The sequence below is a fragment of the Crocodylus siamensis genome, chromosome 4, assembly GCF_052110815.1.
Source record: "Crocodylus siamensis isolate JL-2025a chromosome 4, ASM5211081v1, whole genome shotgun sequence".
Classification (NCBI taxonomy): Eukaryota; Metazoa; Chordata; order Crocodylia; family Crocodylidae; genus Crocodylus; species Crocodylus siamensis.
The window spans coordinates 197417531-197435285 of NC_143398.1; the positions used below are offsets into that span (position 1 = coordinate 197417531).

The 17755-nt window shown below is 40.1% G+C and overlaps 1 protein-coding gene across 2 annotated transcripts in view; it reads right to left on the bottom strand.

Annotated features, from left to right (window-relative positions):
- Window positions 1-257: 257 nt before the first annotated feature.
- The window catches only part of PPP1R1C (protein phosphatase 1 regulatory inhibitor subunit 1C), a 97259-nt gene continuing 79761 nt past the window's right edge, over window positions 258-17755 (bottom strand). Inside the window, exon 5 of one of the 2 annotated variants that reach the window (XM_090041243.1) lies at window positions 258-710. In XM_090041243.1, coding sequence (XP_089897369.1) covers window positions 622-710 — 89 coding nt within the window. In that variant the 3' untranslated portion in view covers window positions 258-621. The remainder of the gene's footprint in view (window positions 711-17755) is intronic. The other variant, XM_090041242.1, reaches the window with a different exon arrangement.

Genomic DNA, 17755 nt, shown 5'->3' on the forward strand with positions numbered 1-17755 from the left:
CAGAAAGACGACATCAACTTCAATATGCAGTATGTATACCGGGGGCACCAGAAGAAAATATGAATTACAGCCTCCTTCGTTCAATTAAGCAAGTGTCTTTGCTTATTTGGAGTTTGATGTACTTTACTGTATGTAAGATTAATACCATAAAAGCTGCTCTTGATTTAAAAGGCACCTTACATTTTTTTCCAGGCTAGAAAAAAATACTGTACAGCATACAGTTTTGTCTAAATGAATTTAGTATTTATTTCGTAGCTTTTAAATTGGTACTATTTACAATAGGTCTTAGAGTACAGGTCACATTCAATAAGTAAGCTCTGGCAGTACTGAAGTTAGATCACTAACATGTTTGCAAATTATAGTTCTAAGTCATAAAAAAGGAAAGAACAATGACAGTAAAATAAATGTTTATCTTTAGTTATAAGTATCACAGGACAAGTTTGCAAATGGCTGTAAAATCCAGTTAAGGAATGCTTCTCAGAAAGCATCCTACTATGCTTGTGTGTTGAGTGCTGAGATGAAGAATGTTTCAGGAACATAAGCAAAGAATTCTATGTTAAGTATGGAAAGTTTAGCAGTTCACTTGTTCACAATAACTTTCTTGCAAAAGCTTGATGCTAGTTAATGGCCCCATTCCTCTTCTCTTTCACTGACTCCCTCTTCTTCCTCCGGGAACACTGACTTATTCTGACTTTTTAGATGCTTAATCCCTGAAAATATAAAGATAATAGTTAAAGTCACATATACTCAAATCAGACTTCTTGTTATTTGCTGTCCAAAGGAAAAATAAATAGTCCATGGAATGTTTTTTAAAGGTCTTAGTTGATGCTGACCTTCATAAATCTTTCAATTCATACAAAAGCAGAAATGCACAAGGCCACATTTTTAATAGAAACACGTTTCCTTATACTTGATTTTTTCTGTTAAGAACTATATCACGGCCTATTAAATCCAAACAAAAATAGGAAAGTCTAGCCACCAGCCCCAGTCACAGGGCTGCACTTTTCACATGTCCTCCCAATAATTCCTGCAAACCCCACCTGCCTCCCTGATCCCCCTGTGAACTACCAGTCCCCTCCCTTGAGCCTGTTTGCTCCCTTATTCCCCCTAACCCCTTCCCCTGTAGCCCCCCCATCCTGACTTACCTTAGATCAGGTGGCCACTTTGAACCCAGTCTAGCCTTCCCCTAACCCCCACAAATGTCTGCACTTAGCCTCAGTGTTACGCTTTATTATAAAAAGATTCAGTCTTTGCAAAGTTTTGAGTCAGAGAGGGAAATGTGTTTTAGCTTGCTTATTCATGGCTGAAATGATCTCCTCTGATTCAAATCCTAGCTAAATAAGAAAGGCAACCACAGAGAGTCCAAACCCTGCTTTCTTGGTTCACATTGTAGGGATGTGCAGGATAAAAAGAAGATGGACAATAGCACACACAAAGGACAAAGAAATGAGACCAAAAAAGGCAATTAATGTGGCATTTTACAAAACAAACATCTTTAGAAAGAACAATTGAATAAATGTAATTAGTTTCTAATTCACTTGCCTTTCAGATATAAAAGTACTAATCACAGATGACATGATCTGGGCAGCAATTCAAAGGATAATATATTTGCTTAATTTTTTTTTCCTCAGCAGTTTCTCTAATGGCATATGTATTTTTTTCAGTATTAGTCAGAAACACTCTTACTTGCTAGATACCTATTCAAAAAAGTTCCTAATTTATAGATCTATTCTTCTGTTTACCAGAGACGAACTCCAGCTCAGCATTGCAACACAACCATGCCTGAGTTTTTTAGATATCCCATTATTACAAGACTCTTAAAAACAAAGATTTTGAATTGTGGGGGTCTCAACTTTTAGACATGTCTTAAGATATCTCATATTCAAAAATACTGAGCAGCTACCATGAAAATCAGGCCACTTCTAAATGCCTCATTTAGGGCACAAAAATGGGAGCTTCCCAAGAAACACTAGACATTTTTAAGAGTTTGGTTAAAATACTTTAAAGACTTGATGGATTATAATTAATTACATCAAAGGAAGCCCACCATAGGTTTAAATTAATGTTTGTCACACAATGTCAAAATAGAAGTGTCATACTGAAACATTATACTTGATAATCTGAGGTTCAAAAAGACTGAAGTTTGAATCTGAAGTCTTTATGTATAAAGAGCTATACTTTTTCAGGATGAGGAAGGAATTCTTTTAGCAAGATAAAGTGTGTGCTCCTGACATCATTGTCCGAGATATTGAAATTGAGAGAGGTCAACTCACTATGTAGCATGACAGGAGGCAGGGTTGTTGGGATCATGCAGCAGATCCTATGGCACCCTTAACTGAATATCTGCCAGGGGCCTCCCAGAAATCTGAGGAAATGTGCAGCGTTACCGAAAAACTTAGATAAATATGTTTCAACAAATGGAGTTGGTCCAATAAAAGTTATCCCCCATAAATATTCCTTGGACCATCACAGTTACAGCATCACTTCAATATTACCATTGCAGAGCTGTGTCATTTCAGTGAAAGTCTGTTTAGAAAGAAAAAAGTTTAAAAGCATTTCAGTATAATGGAAACATTATGTCCCAACCTAATTTGTGTGGAATGTGTTGATTTTCCTTTTTGTATTATTTTATAATATTTTTAAAGTCAAAATAAGAACAAAAATATTTAGTTTCATCTAGACTTTTTTTTTCAATTCACCAAAAACAAATATTTAAATCTTGTGTTTGAAATTTTAGTTTCTTTGCTTTTGCTCCATTTTGGGAAACATAGTATTTTCAATTTGGGGGCATTTGTTGCAAAACAAATCATCTGTCTTGATAATTCTTTTATAGTGTGGCATGAAATCAAGCAATTCCATCTTATTATTACAATTTCATTTTTTTTCCTGAAAAGCAAGAATAACACAGTATGGTTTCCATGAAGATTAGGCAGTTAAAGTACATCTCAAACTTAGTCTGTTTCAAGAACTCAGGAGAAAGGATGAAACAATCATTTCTATTCTTAATATATAATCATTCTAATCTTAATAGCCAGGTGCTGGTCACATTCATATTGGTACAATCAATCCCTGAATCAATCTGAATCAATTTCTTAATTTCAGTAGACTGAATCAGGTGCAGGTGAGTTTATACTCTCTTCAATGGCCGCTAATCTGACAGTGTCATTAACCTGATACTACAGTTTCAAAACAAACAATTTCAGTTTAAGACAGACATTTAGTGTGAAAAAAAACTGCCAAAAAATGGTTCAAGTTTTCCAACATTATAATCAACTACAAAAGGGGTCTTGTAATGGGAAATGCCATGCAACCTTAATAATAAGCAATTCTGCCAACTGTAATTATAAACAGTCAGTGCTTCATGCTGTTATGATCTTTCCAACTATTGCCAAAAATGACAGCACCCAAACCATTGCCCTTTCATCAGAACAGTACTTAGAATTGTACCACATCAATCTATTTATTTCCGCCAGGCTCTACTTTATCCAGAATCCTTAAATTACTTACATCAGACTGCATGGGAACTAAGGAAATATGTGAGTGCCCAGACACTACAGAAATAAGCACTTTCATTAGATAATCAGTTTTGTTCTAATTTCATTCAAATGTAGGTTAATGAGCATTAATTTCAAAACAATGTTATGCTTGTTCTGCAAATTCATCTGTAGTTTGTTTCTCTCTGGACCCATGATGCTGTTTATTACTTACTTGCTGTACCCACATAAGAGATACTATGCAAAAGCCTAATAAAAAAAAATACTAGCAGAAAGAATATATAGCCGTTCAGCTTCTTATTTTTAGAAGATAAGGCAATGAGAGCTATGGACAAAAAATGAGGGAGTAGGACATAATATTAATAAAAGCCAGGTACAAGAGATAGCTTGGAAGAGCAAAGTCTATTAGCAATGTGGCTCATTTACAACACTTCAATTTACAAATACCAGTGCAAATTGAAAGTAATGATATTGAATGAGAATTCTGTACTGAATTTATATTGCATGCAAAACTTAAGATCCTCATATGGTAAGAAAACTACTGATTTTATGTAATGACCTCCATAACTTCAGTCCTACTGCCTGCAGTCATTCCTCTGCCAGTCTTTTCATAATGAAATTCAATTTCACACAATAAAATGTTATGGGCTTCCCTGTATTGTAATGCATAAGACACATAAGACACACAATATAATTATTTATAAGCTTAAATATATTGCTTTGGAACTTTCTAAAATGAAATAACCCTGTAAAATGTTTTGGGCTGAATCACATGGCTAGACTTAAAAAAATTTAGTGTAAGGGGATGTGCAGATATTTAGAAAAAAGCTGTATCCTGCTTAAAAAATGATATTGTATTCAGTGGAAGTCAGATTTTCTTAGTGTAAACAGAATCCATCTAATACCTAATGCCAAGCTTACAACTGGCTACTAAAAATAATTTTAGCTTTCAGAAGTTCTTAAACAAAGAGAAAATAAAGCCTGATGGACACTGTCAGTTTAAGACTGTGCAGATAATAGATGTAGTGGTTCAGATATAGAATTGAAAAAATAGAAAAGGATTTATTTCAATTTTAAAAAATTATTTTCACATCAAAATAGAAAATGTTGTTTCATTCAACAAAAAAGCATGGCCATAGACTAATTAGTATGTCCTTCTAGCCTACTGGCTGGAACTGAGGTGTCTCTTGGTTCCCCCTTAACAATGCCCTTTTACATCTATGTCTTAGTAAGAGTAGAGATGTACAAAACATGGTTTTACTTCTTTTTCTAATTCAATTTGTATCTCTTCTTTGGTACATCCCACATCCCACTCTGAATGGATCCATGGTCCATCCCTAAGCAAGGTGGCTTCCTTTTCTAGGGCCATCACCCTCCAGTGGGTGCTATCTATAATTCAGTGACTCAAAACATTGGTTCCCAATATCCACAATTGGAGTCAGGTAGCGATCACTACCTTGGGGACCTCCCGCTCTCCTAATTTTACCATGCCTTTTATGTCCCATCCTTTAACAGCTCCTCCCCCCACCCCTTTAAGCACCACTGGACATCCATTGGGGGGGGGCGTTCCCTTTGGAATATCGTAACCTCCGCCCCAGTATCCATCAGAAACCATCCTTCCACCTCACCTCCTTCAATCGTAATATGGGCAAAAAGATACCCCCTAGAGTGCCCGGGGATTTGTCCCACTGGAAGCAAGGAGGGGGGTGTCCCTCACTTTCCCTCCCCAGGGCCTCCCTAATCTGTGTGCAAAATTTTCAGATTGGGGTAGAGCCTCACTATGGTCTCGGGCTCCTCTTCCAGAGGTGCTGAGGGAATAGCTACCACTGCGTGGCAATCTTTAGTCGTCTCCCCAATTTTGTCATCTTTCCACAACCAATACAATTCACTTGTGGGCTTTCCATCAATCTTGTATAGGGATTCCTCTCTCCCTCAGCTCCTTCCAGAGTTGGCAGCAGGGGATGTTATTCTTCAGATCGGTTGGCAACCCCCTTACTACTGCCACTTGTTTCAATTTTGGGTGCTCCCCTATCAAATTAATCATAATTAATCAAATTACTTATAATTTCTGCCAGGGGACAATTTGTCCAGGCATTATAATGTTGCATCAGAATACCCTGTGAGGAACCAGATCCCTTATGAATGGGTACTCTCCCAAGTGGCTCCAGTGACTACAACCGGCAGGGTGTCCACATCCAAGGTCCCTCCCAAGGCCGCCTCATTAAATGCATCCCCACTTAACTACCGTACTGCCCCTGGCCAATCTATCCATTTAAGCTCTCTAGCGTGCTGATCCTTGGTCAGTTCCCAAGCTTCCAAGGTCCCTAGTACAATGCCCATTAACTGGTAAACATAAAACTCTGAGACCTTTGGGTCTATCTTCTGACTGGCCTGTGCTGACCTATACCATTCCCCTGGGAAGATTTTGGTTAATACAGTTACCGCCTCTAGGGGAGTGAAAAATTTATCTGGTCTCTGAGACATTACCCTATCGGCCTAGGAGAGCCAGATCTCTTTTGGGTCCTTCACCCAGGCTGCCAGCTCAACCTGGAAATCTGTGGGCTTCCATGGGACCACCTTGCAGTCATGTAGGGTGAACCTAGGGCCCTCTTGATTCACTTGATACCTGGGCTTCATAACTGCACTTACCTCCAACTCCATAGGAGGGGGTTTACTCTCGGGGGGGGGCGTCTCCTTCTCCACTCCTGAAGCGGGCAGAGCGGGTTGTCCTTCCTCATCACCAACTAGATTGGCCACTGCCACCTGTTGTTCTCCCCCACAACTCCAGAGTTAGGTCTTCTGGAGGCAACAAAGCTCCCACCACCTCCCATAATAAGGATATGGCTCCTTCCAATAACACAGTTTTTCCTGGCTTCCTTCCCAGCTGTCACTGGGCAAAAACTCCTTCAACTGCGGCAAGGGACCTGAGGTCCCTTGCCCCAGAGGATGTCCATGGGTGCACCCTCCTACTAAGTTTGGAAAGACTTGTGGTTTTTCCCCGGTGTGTGAACATGTCCGCAGCTCCCCAGATGCAGCTGGCCAGGCTGCCCCCTAGAAGGGGTGTCTTATTGCCCGCATTCTCCACCAATGCCAGGGCTCCCTCCCTTCCGAGGGGGGAAGGTGAGTAACCCTCAAGTCACACACCAGAGTCAAAGCAACAAGTATAACTTCTATTGTAAGTAACAGAAAAATGGTCTAATGGCAGCAACTCAATACAAGGGCTTGTAAAAACTGCTAGCGCATTGGGCTGGAGGAAAGGCACTTCCTATCCTGTCCTAAGTCATTACCTGACTAGTCTTGGGAACCCCACCCTGCGTCCAGGGTGGCATGATGGTCTCCTTTACTGGGTCCTCAGCCTTGTCCTTCCCCAAAGTGATTCCACCCGGGGCCTAGTTCTCATGACTTTTATACCTTCACTCCCACTCCCTATCTCTTTGGGTTCTCCAGTAAAAGTAGCTTCTAGTCTTATTACGTTTTATGGATTATAGCAAAGCTTATTACCTTTCATGGATTAGACCAAAGCTATTATTTCATGTTGCAAAGCTGTCATTTTGAAGTTCCTCTTTCCAGAGCCACTGGGTCAGGCAAGAGCAGTTCCTCTTTCTAGTCTTATCCAAAGAACAGCGGATGCATTAGGTCATTATCCCATGGCTCCTGGGTTCCGCAAAACTGACCCTGTCCGGGATGCCAGTTTAGCCTCCTCCCAGAACCGTTTTCGATATAGGCCTTACAGTGTCACAGCTATTAGGCTGGGAAATCATTCTCTTTCTCTCTCCTCTCTCTCTCTCTCACTCGGTGAAGTGTTTGATAACAAATGGAATATCTTCAACAAGAGGGATTAAGTGTGCTATACCCAAGAATAGGCTAATGTCTGGTGGTTACTTGGGTGCAGAGCAGGGTACAAATTCTTTCAGAAAGAGGAGCAGCATAAAGCTGAGTTTCCTACAACCTAGGTGAGCACTAGGGCTGTGTGAAGCTTCAGTCCCTGATTTGATTTGGCAGGGATTTGGCCCAATTTGGTGGCTGAATCATCAAATCTGAATTGAATCAGAGGACCCTTTAATTTCTCCAAATCGAAATGGAACCCTCCAAATTATTCAGAGAGATTTGGAAAGAGTCAGCAATTCAGACATAGACACAGCTTTAAATGTTTTTTCTACATACCTCCAGGTAGTAGGCAGCTCATGAATGTCATGATGCTGGGGAGCATGGAGTGTCCAACAGGAGCATGGGGGCGCTCCCCAGTGTACTCGGCAGCAGACCCGGAAGTAGACCACAACTTCTGGTCCACTTCCAGGTCTTCTGGAAAGTGTACTGCCCCCTGCACCCCTCCAGCTTGACAACTGGTGCCTCCTGAGTCTGGGTTGAGTACCCAAGGTACCCCTGCAGCTGATCACCGAGCTGGGGGGGCATGGGAGGGTCCCCCCAAACACTCCCTGGCAGACCTAGAAGTGGACAGGAAGTGCTTCCAGTCCACTTCTGGGTTCACCACTGAGCATGTGGGGGGCCCCCTCGCACTCCTGTGGGATGCTCCATCCACCCCACTATCACAGCATTCGCAAGCCACGCTGGTACCTCAAGATATGTAGAAAAAAGCATTTACAGCTGTGTCTATGGCTGAATCACTGATTCTCTGAAGCAGCATCAAATCTTCATATTTGGATTCAGCTTTATCAAATTAGGGACAATGATCCAAATCAACAAATTGAATCACTGTCCCCGATGCGGGCCAAATCTGAATCTGAATCGAATAGGGCCCGCTTCGCACACCCCTAATGAGCACTCTGACCACTAAGCTCATTCAAGAGTAGAATACTCATTGGCCCAACACTTCTGTGAATCTGGTTTTAAAAACAATGTTTCCAGCCAAAACCATTTGACCCAATTCATCTGGCATTTGTCAATAGTGGCATGGCAACTGAAACCACATTTTTGGCTAATTTACTATTTATCCCCCTCCACTCTCCATACCTCCAAAAGGTAAGATTGGGATAAATTAAAGTAACACAAATCCAAAATGTTTCTATATCTCTTCAGAACAGCAGTTACAATTTTTAAAGATTTTTTTGTTTCCATGTTGTTTCTGTTCTTTGATGCAACAGTTGCTTATATTTTTGTCAAATTTTGTGAGCAATACATTACTGTCCTAGAATGTTTCTCCCTGGGCACATCGACATGTGCATTCATGTGTTTTTCCTAATGCACATATCTAGTACCTCCAATATGAGGTACTAAATTGATGAACATTAAGCTGCTGTAATGCTCATTAGCGCAAACATACTTTTTAAGGTGATGCTTAATGTGCAGTAGCCTATTCTACTGTCTATTAGCATATTAGCACCATTTTTGTATGCTACTTTAATGTGCAGTAGAATAGGCTATTATGCATTAAAGCACATGTGTAGATATGCCCTCTGTCTACAGAAGCTACATAGTAGAATTCCTATCTTGATTAAGACCCTTCGATGACAGGGAAATATATGGATTTAATAAAATCATACATAGCTTCAACAAAATGCTACCTTGTCACATGATCTGCAGTGGATAATCCTGACTAGTAATACAATTGTATTTATTCTAGACATTTTTCTTCAAGATCGTCTACTGTTTCCAACAGTAGAAACTGGCATAAAACTGAAAACAAAACCGAAAGGGAGAAAGTAGTTTTCAGGTCATGGTAACAGGCATATAAAGGTTCTCCAATATTGATTTTTCAAAGCTGTTTAGGTTGGGTAATCTGAACTACAGGACTCATCAGTAGTAGGTAAGTGATAAGCAGGTAATAAAGTTCATCCAGTCCCTTGCCAGAAACAATGTTCTCTAATTATTTCTGAAGCTAGGTGAGCCAGTGGCTAAATTATGCCCATATCCACACTCAAAAACATTTTATTTAAAAATATTTAAATTATAGGACAAGCCCTGATATTATCTTCAAAGCTAATCTAAATTACGTAGAAAGCAAAGCTAAAAAGAAAAACAAATTACTTTTGTGTTTTAGATTCTAATGTATTCCACACTAATAACATAGTTCATGGCTTCTGCTTTCTTAAATAGTTAACAATAGACATCAGAGTGTCTGCTGTTCTGTTTGCAGATATCTGTCAATATACTGATTTAGAAAGATCAAGCCAAGCAGAAAAAAAACCCTGTAGCATTAATTTCACATGCAAAATTTTAGGACAGAAGTGTTGCCTTTTTACATGTTCAGCACATACAATTATTACCTTTCAGTACATAGGTGTCATTTTGTTAATAACTCTTGTAAATTAATAGGACTGGGAGTGCTGATCCATAAATGATTCTCCTTTACTGCCAAATTTCCCCTTTTCTCAGACAGCAAGTAATCTTGTGAGCTCATTAGCGTGCTCAGCCTCTTGAACAGCTCTGCTTACTTTCTGTCCTGAAGCTATTTTGTTTTTATAATCTGCTTTGCCCTGATCCCCATCTCAAGTTGCTTCAGCCTTCTCAGTCTTTGCTCCACTAATACTTTGCCCTGAGGCTGCTTGCTCAGAGGACACTGTGTCCTGCTCATACTCTCTGCCCTAAAGTCACACTGTTCACACTGCTGCACCCTTCTTACTCCATTAAGATTGCTCCTCTCAGGCTCTGTTTAGAGGTTTCTCTACGCTCGTTGAACCGCAAGTTGAAAGCTTCCCTTCACAGACATGGTTTTACTGTGTGCCACCTGACCTGCAGCAACATTTCTCAATTCTACATATAATAATATTCTGACTTCCCAGAATGCCTGATCCACCTCCCCGCAACAACAATTTAGTGTCCTGACATTTCTCTGCTTTAATTTATTTTGCTCAGGGTTGTTTTATAGTCTTAAAACTAAAACCATCTTAACACTGCTTTTCTAATTCTGTTTCTCCTTTTTTCCCCCTTGCATTCTTAAACCAGAAGGGCCAGAACTGTTTTTTTTCCTCAAAGGCTCAGATTTCACTGCAGGTAATTCAATCTAATTAATGCTGATGAAGAAAGCTTAAATGCCAAACTATTTTCAGCAAGCATGCACTAATATACTTTGAACTGGTAATGCATTTTACATTAAATCATTGCCTCAAAGCATATTTATATTTTCCTGATAAATTGTGAGTGCAAATGAAGCAACTTTTCGACATTTCTGCAGTCTAATCAACATCTTGGCTTTTGCTTTTATCCATTTGACCAAAACCCCAGATAAAAAAAAAACAATCAGCTTCACAAATGGTGAAATTACCAAATGCTCCTAAATTATATCAGTGATATCTCTTCTAAAAAAGTCTCAGATGACTCAAACCATCACATTGGGATCTTGATTTTACACTCTGTTTCTATGCCTTATCCCCACTCTAAAGCACAAAGGTATTTGGGTTATAGTGTGGCTCACTGAAACACAGCAGCCATTTATAAAACTCAGATTTGGAACATGCCTGCATTTTGAACTTCCTAGTAAATGAAAAGAAGAGGAACACATTTACGTGGTCTAAATTTGCTTCAGACTAGATGTAGTCTTTAAATTCAGCCTGGGGTACACAGCAGAACATAGCTATACTGCTTTAAAGGAAACACTAAGGGTGCAGACAGAAGTGCAGCTCCCAGCTGTAACTCAGAACAATTTTTGGAAAGTGTTCTGAGTTACAATGTTACCCCAGGCCAAACAGAAGTTCACTGTTCATTCCAGGGGAGAGAGGAATGTAACTGTGGCTGGGAGCCTGCAGCCAGGTTCCTATAGCAACAGCCAGGGTCTCTCCCAGTGCCCTCTGTTTTCAGAATGGGAGTGGGGAAAGCAGCAGAGGGAGCTCATTCTTGTGGCTTGGGGTAGAGGCCTACAATATACCCTTCTGGCCCTCCAGCGGGGGACATGGGTGAAAACCCCCCAGACTGAACTCCCTCTGCTCCTTGTCCCCACTTACATTCTGAAAACAGCAACAGGCTAGGAGTTCTGCAGACACACATTACAAAAGACTAAGCATTTTGTAACTTTTTTTTTCTGATACTCATGCATGATTTTCACCCAACTGGCCATTTTTTAAGCTGTTTGTAGTTGTGCACTTGTGTTTGGTCACAGCTATAAACTGTTTTCTGTGGCCAGATCAGGTGAAAATTGCCACTTTTGTCTGCACCTTAAAACAATTACCATATTCTCCTTTGTTTCTCCCCTTGGTTTCTTGCTTTTAGATGCAACTTACTCCATTTTCCCAGGCAGCTCAACAAGACAGCCAAAAATCTGCCAAGTAATTAGGATTCTTAAATCCTGGTTTATGTACTCGAGGCATTCTCTTATTATGGAAACTAAGATAAGGATAAATAAAACAATAATTCTAGAAAAATAACATTTGGTCTTTTTCATTGTCTGTATATTAGTATGTTTTTAAAGAAATTATTACCAAAATGTTCAAAGAATACAGAAAACAATCCCTTGTTAGACATAAATTCAGTTTTATACATTGTTACATTCATTCAAGTCATCTAGTTATTTTGCAGGCTTTGTGCCTCAAAAATGTGTTAGGTGGGAGGGGGTTATGTGTGGAATTTTTTAGTTTGTAAAAGTAAATTAAAATAGAGCAGGTGACTCAGGGAAGAGTATTAATTTGACAAACAAGCTTTGGATCCATTATTCCCAGGTGACAGAAATCAAATGTGTCAATATACCTGCAATCTGGGATGATGGTTCATTCCAACCTCTAAAGAAACAATGAGCCAGATCTTTGGCTGATATAAACCAGCATCACTTTATTGACCTGAGTGCAGCTATACTGATTTACACCAGCACAGGATCTAGTCAATATGGCTGACAAAGATGTGTACCAAGACACCTGGAAAATCTCTTGTACATTTCAGGAAGATCAGCCAGTGCAAACTCTCACAAAAGGCACTTTTCATGCGTGGTGTCCTTTTATTTGTTTTGGCTTTCTTAAGGCCATAAAAGCCAAAACAAAGATTCTCATTGAATTCAATAAGAAATTAAATAAGACTTTTGCTACCTACAGAGCAAGGCCTATCATGCATCTTGAAGGGCCCTACCTGGAAAAAATGGTGACTGACTGGTGCTGAAATACTGTATCTTTCCACTTTGGTTTCATAGGCTGATCATCTAACTCAGTTATTCTCTGCTGGTATATAGTAGCTGAAGCCTGGTGTTTCTCATTATAGTGAACAGAATCAGCCTGTTCACTGCCTGAAGATGTAACAGATTTAAAAACATAGACTAAGAAAAAACAAAACCTATGCATTCCCATTATGAAAGAAATTGCCTTTGCTCTGCTATAGGTAAGAAAAATAAATGTGACTGAAACAATAAAAATGTTTATGGCAGCACAAAACCCAAGCAAATATACCTCTTAGTCCTTTGTTATATCACAGATTCCTAAATTTTGTGATGCTGATGACCCTAGCCATAATTTGTGCTGATTTTTTTAAGCCAACATCTGTTTGCTTATGGTGGGAGAGTATAGGCAGCCACAGACAGGTGTTCAGAGACTTGATCCTGGAAGACAACAGTCCTGGGTGCCTCACCCTAACACACGATACATGACTGCAAGTGGATGGTTTCCCACTTGCAGATGTGCACTACAAGTTTGGGCATGGCACTGTGATACCCATACTGTGGGAATCCATTGCAGGTGATTCCCCCAGTGCATGTCTTCAATTATGGAGAGAGTAAGTCCCTCAAGGCATCTTTACACATGCTCTGGGGTGAAGGAGGGGAGGGGCATTTTAATTACACCAGCCACTCTAATTTTAATTACCAAAAGCCACTCTAATTAAAGCACCTACTGAGTCACATGAATTTAGCATCCTGTGCTTCAAAATGGCAGCAGGGGCAATTTAACTAAAGCCTGTTATATAAGCTTTAGTTAAAACACCCCTACTGCCTTTTTGAAGTACAGCATGCTGAATTCATGTGATGTGGAGGCTGCTGGAATGTGTTAATTAGCACACTCCAGCATACTCGACTAATTAGCACATGTTGCAGCAGACATCCGGCACATGTATAGGTGCCCATAGGGATTCCCCCCTCCAGGTTTGCAGACAAAGCATGGCAGTGTTGCAAGGGGATTCTCCTGGCATGTGTTTTTCATTAACATGCCCTGAGTCAGGGTGTGATCTCCAATAATGGAAGGGGAACATCTTGGGGAGTTCCCCCTTTTGCACTTGCCACTGTTGTTAGGGGAATCTTGTGATGCGCATATCCTGGGGTGCACATGTCACACTACTGTGTCCCAACTTGGGGCATGCATGTTTAAGTTGGAAACGCACACTTACAGATGGGCACCTTGTGTCAGAGTGAAGTACCTGGGACTGTTGTTTCTTAGAATCAGGCATCTGAGCCCCCATGTAAGACAGGAGCCCAATTCTGTTGGACAACAATCCTGGTGTGTAAATGACCAATGAAGCAGATCAGCTGTACCATGACACGTTGTGGCACAGCTGATCATGCTCCAAAGATGATGCGTTTCCTTCCTTACTCACTGATAAACCTGCAGCAGTGGGACTGGAAGAAATGTTTCTGGAGGTTGCAACACTAATCCCCACTGAGTTTTTGCTGAGTAAATAGATGTTAGGCACCTAAATTAATTTTTGGATCTGGGCCTTGTGAATTGGATAAATCTTTGCTTTTATGCATGTAAGGTCTGGGTTCTGAAACCTTAACTCATATCCTGCATGGCTAGTTTAAATTATTTCAGAAAAAGACAAATATCAGAAATATGTTTTAAAATACTGAGATTATTGACAGAGGCTTTGATACACTAACAGTTACACCCACAAGCACACACCATCCACCATAGAGCTACTTTACTGGAGGAAATACTTGTAAGATCAGACTTTAGTTTCCTTATTAATATAATTGTTTTATATTCACAAGACAACTCTTGAAGCAGTGTGTTAAGAAGTTAGTTGGATCAAATTTCTATATACACCAATAACACTCAACATTTGAACACAAGGTGTCTGAATCCATGAGAAAACGTTCACTCTCTTGGGTATCTGTTGACCTGTCTTGGAGGCAACAGCACCAAGGACCATGGTGTTTTGAAACTTGTGACCCACTGTGCTGAGAGGAGACTTGTAGGCCTTCAGGATACTGCGACAATGTATGTTGTGAAGTACTGAGCCTTTTCAAGTAAAAGGTACTCTTTTTTTCTTGATGCTCAAAACCATTTTGAGCTAATTACAGGACCTCAGGGCTAAGTACAGACACTCAAAAAGCTGGATGAATCCACTCAATCTTCGCAGGTTAATCTAAGATGAGTAGATTAAACCGATAAACAAATGAACAAATATTTCTTTTTGATTCTGGAAATGCAGCTACCTGCCCGCAGTGGCCAGAAGCTGTGGGGTGCTGTAGCACACCTCCATGCCAGACTGGATCAGACAGACTGGGCCAAAACTAGTCCAGCCACCCTGCAAAGGGAGGTAGGCAGAAGAGGTGCAAAGTATCCTGCAATGCTGAGAGACTGTCTCCCCTCTGGAGAGGATCTGAGACAGAAGTTCAATAAACTGATTTAACCTAAATCAGTTAAGTCTGATACTACATCTAACCAGGTTTACTTAAACCAGTCCTATCACTTATAGGTAAGTGATTTGTGTGTAATTTCTGTTCCTAGCCCATATGTTTCTAATTGCCAAAAAGAGTGGCTGAAACTCCTAAAATGGTAGCCATTCATAACACCTCACTGCATTCAAGTGTCCTGACCTTGCCTATTCCCTCTTCTTCCCTTCTTGGTTAGAATGGGTTAGTTGCCATACTGAGCCTGAGGCATGTTTCTCTGTACTAGGTCCAGCTGTGCAAAGTGCAATATACCTGCCTCTTTCACTGACTTCAATTAAATAAAAGGGCCCTTAGCAGCTTGCAGATCAGGCACATTGTGTCAAATACTCTTTTCATAGGGGCTGAGCAAATGTCCAGTGCTTTCCTTTTTCACATATTTCAGCCTCAGGATCCAGTGACAACTGCTTAATTATCCCCTATTCTTATTTTTTCCTATTAAGAATTCAGGAAGAAATTACATACTAAGGCCGCTGAGAGACGTTCAGTTAAACATGCAATTGGATTTGATCCATGATCCCAAGAGTCATGCCTCCTGTCATACATATGGCAGGAGGCATGACTGTGGGACTGGAGATTAGATTTCAGTCATGCCCAGGGGAGACTGGAATCATGTCCTTGGACTCTGCATGCATTCACAAGTAGCAAGCCAGGTGCCTGGTGCTGCTGTGGCTGTGAGTGCCAATCAGCTGATTGATTGGCACTAGCCACATGTGCAATTTAGGGCACAATGGAAACCAGCCACAAAGCTGTTATACATATATTGTGTAGTAACTTTGTGGATTATTCCATTTTATCGCACCATTAACTACAAGAATGTGTAGCCAGGTTGATACTTAAGACATGATTAACTGGTTAATAACATCTTAAGTGTAATGTCTGCCAGGGGTCTCACTGTCTTCAGAAACATAGTGGCATCATTATTCAGAGCTACTCCTCCAAAGGTCATTAAAAAACAGGGTTTCCCAGCTGAAATGAACTGGCATAGCTCCAGTGAAATTAAGCTTATACAACCAATGGAGATACAGGAATTACATCAATAAAATATCTCTTCCATAATGTCAATGCTAGTGACTGAACTGTTAGTGCTGTGATAACTTTAATCTCTTCAGATAACAGAGGTATATTCAGAATGCAGTACATCATAGAATAAAAAAATGAAATGTTCTGTATAAATGTAAAATAAATATGACAAAAAATTCTAATTTCATATTCTGATAAAAACATCACAGAGCAATTGTCAATCCCTAAAATATACTTGAAACTATTTTGTTCTATGTACATACATTCATATATCTATAATTTTCTTAATTGTCAAATTATTTTGGTATTTTGACAAACATGAACTCAGGATCTATAGCTATACTTTACATTTTATATACAACATGTAGTGCCTATGCCAAATATATAATTGTATTTAATTAGATATATAAATCAAGTGGTGTTGGATTTTTTCAATCTAACAGAAAAGTATGCACAACTCTCATCTTATTATCCATTGAAAATTTGCAACTAATTTCCCACATGCAACAGTGGAAAAATACACTCTAGTCCTTTTGACCTTATTAATCAAAATTCCTCAGCCTGAACATTTTAATTTTCATCCTAGCTATATAAAGTTCTGCTTTGAAATAATTGGGTGCTGAAGAGAAGGATCAGGCAAAGGAAGTACAGTAAATCAGGTTCCAAGAAGGGAAATGCTAGTTTCCCAAGTGCCTATTTTAGGCTTTTTTTTTTAGTTTTGTCTTTATGTAAATGACCTACAGTAGCCAGAGATTGTTCCATAATGACCAGATCCAAAAAAACCCTTAATTTATTCTTACTTAATTGCTTTGTTCAGGCATACTTCCAGTGTAGCTAACTCTCAGTTCAGTGTACAAGCAAATTTTATTCTCTCCCATCTTAAAAAAACATAACTTTGATTGTACTTGACTCTTGAAATAACACCCATCTCTCTTCCCCCTCTCATCTCTAAGCTCCTTGATAGTATTGTTTATGGTCATTGCCTGGAATTCTAGTTCCATTGTAGAACCTCTCCCTTTTGGATTCTGTCCCTGGCACTAAGCTGAAACCACTCCTGTGACTGTCTTAGTGACCTCTGCCTAGCCACTGCTCAGAACCAGAAGTCCTTTCTAATCCATTGTACAGTTGAATATACTCTTCTTATAGTTTTATAGTTTCATAGTTGTTAGGCTGGAAAGGACCTTACAGATCACCTGGTCCAGAGCCCCTGCACGTGGGCAGGAAAGACTGCTGGGACCAAGTGACCCAGCAAGATTGGTGTCAAGACATTTTTTGAAGATCACCAGGGTGGATGACTGTAACTACTTCTGGGGGTAGCCTGTTCCAAACCCTCGGCACTCAGCTTGTAAAGAAGTTTTTCCTGATATCTAGCCTGAAGTGATCTTCAATTAGTGTGTGCCCATTATTTCTTGTCCACCCCTGAGGGGCCTTGTCTCCCCCAACCCCTGATATGCAACTCTAATATACTTATAAGCTGCAACCAGGTTCCCCGAATCTTGTCTTCTCCAGGCTGAGCAATCCCAAGTCCCTCAGCCTCTCATCCTATGTCTTGGTCTCCAGGCCTCTAATCATGAGTGTGACCCTGCTCTGGAATCTCTCGAGCTTCTCCACATTCTTCTTGAAGTACAGCGCCCAGAACTGGACACAGTACTCATTGTGGTTTCACCAAGGCTGTATAAAGTGGGAAGATGACAGCCTTTGC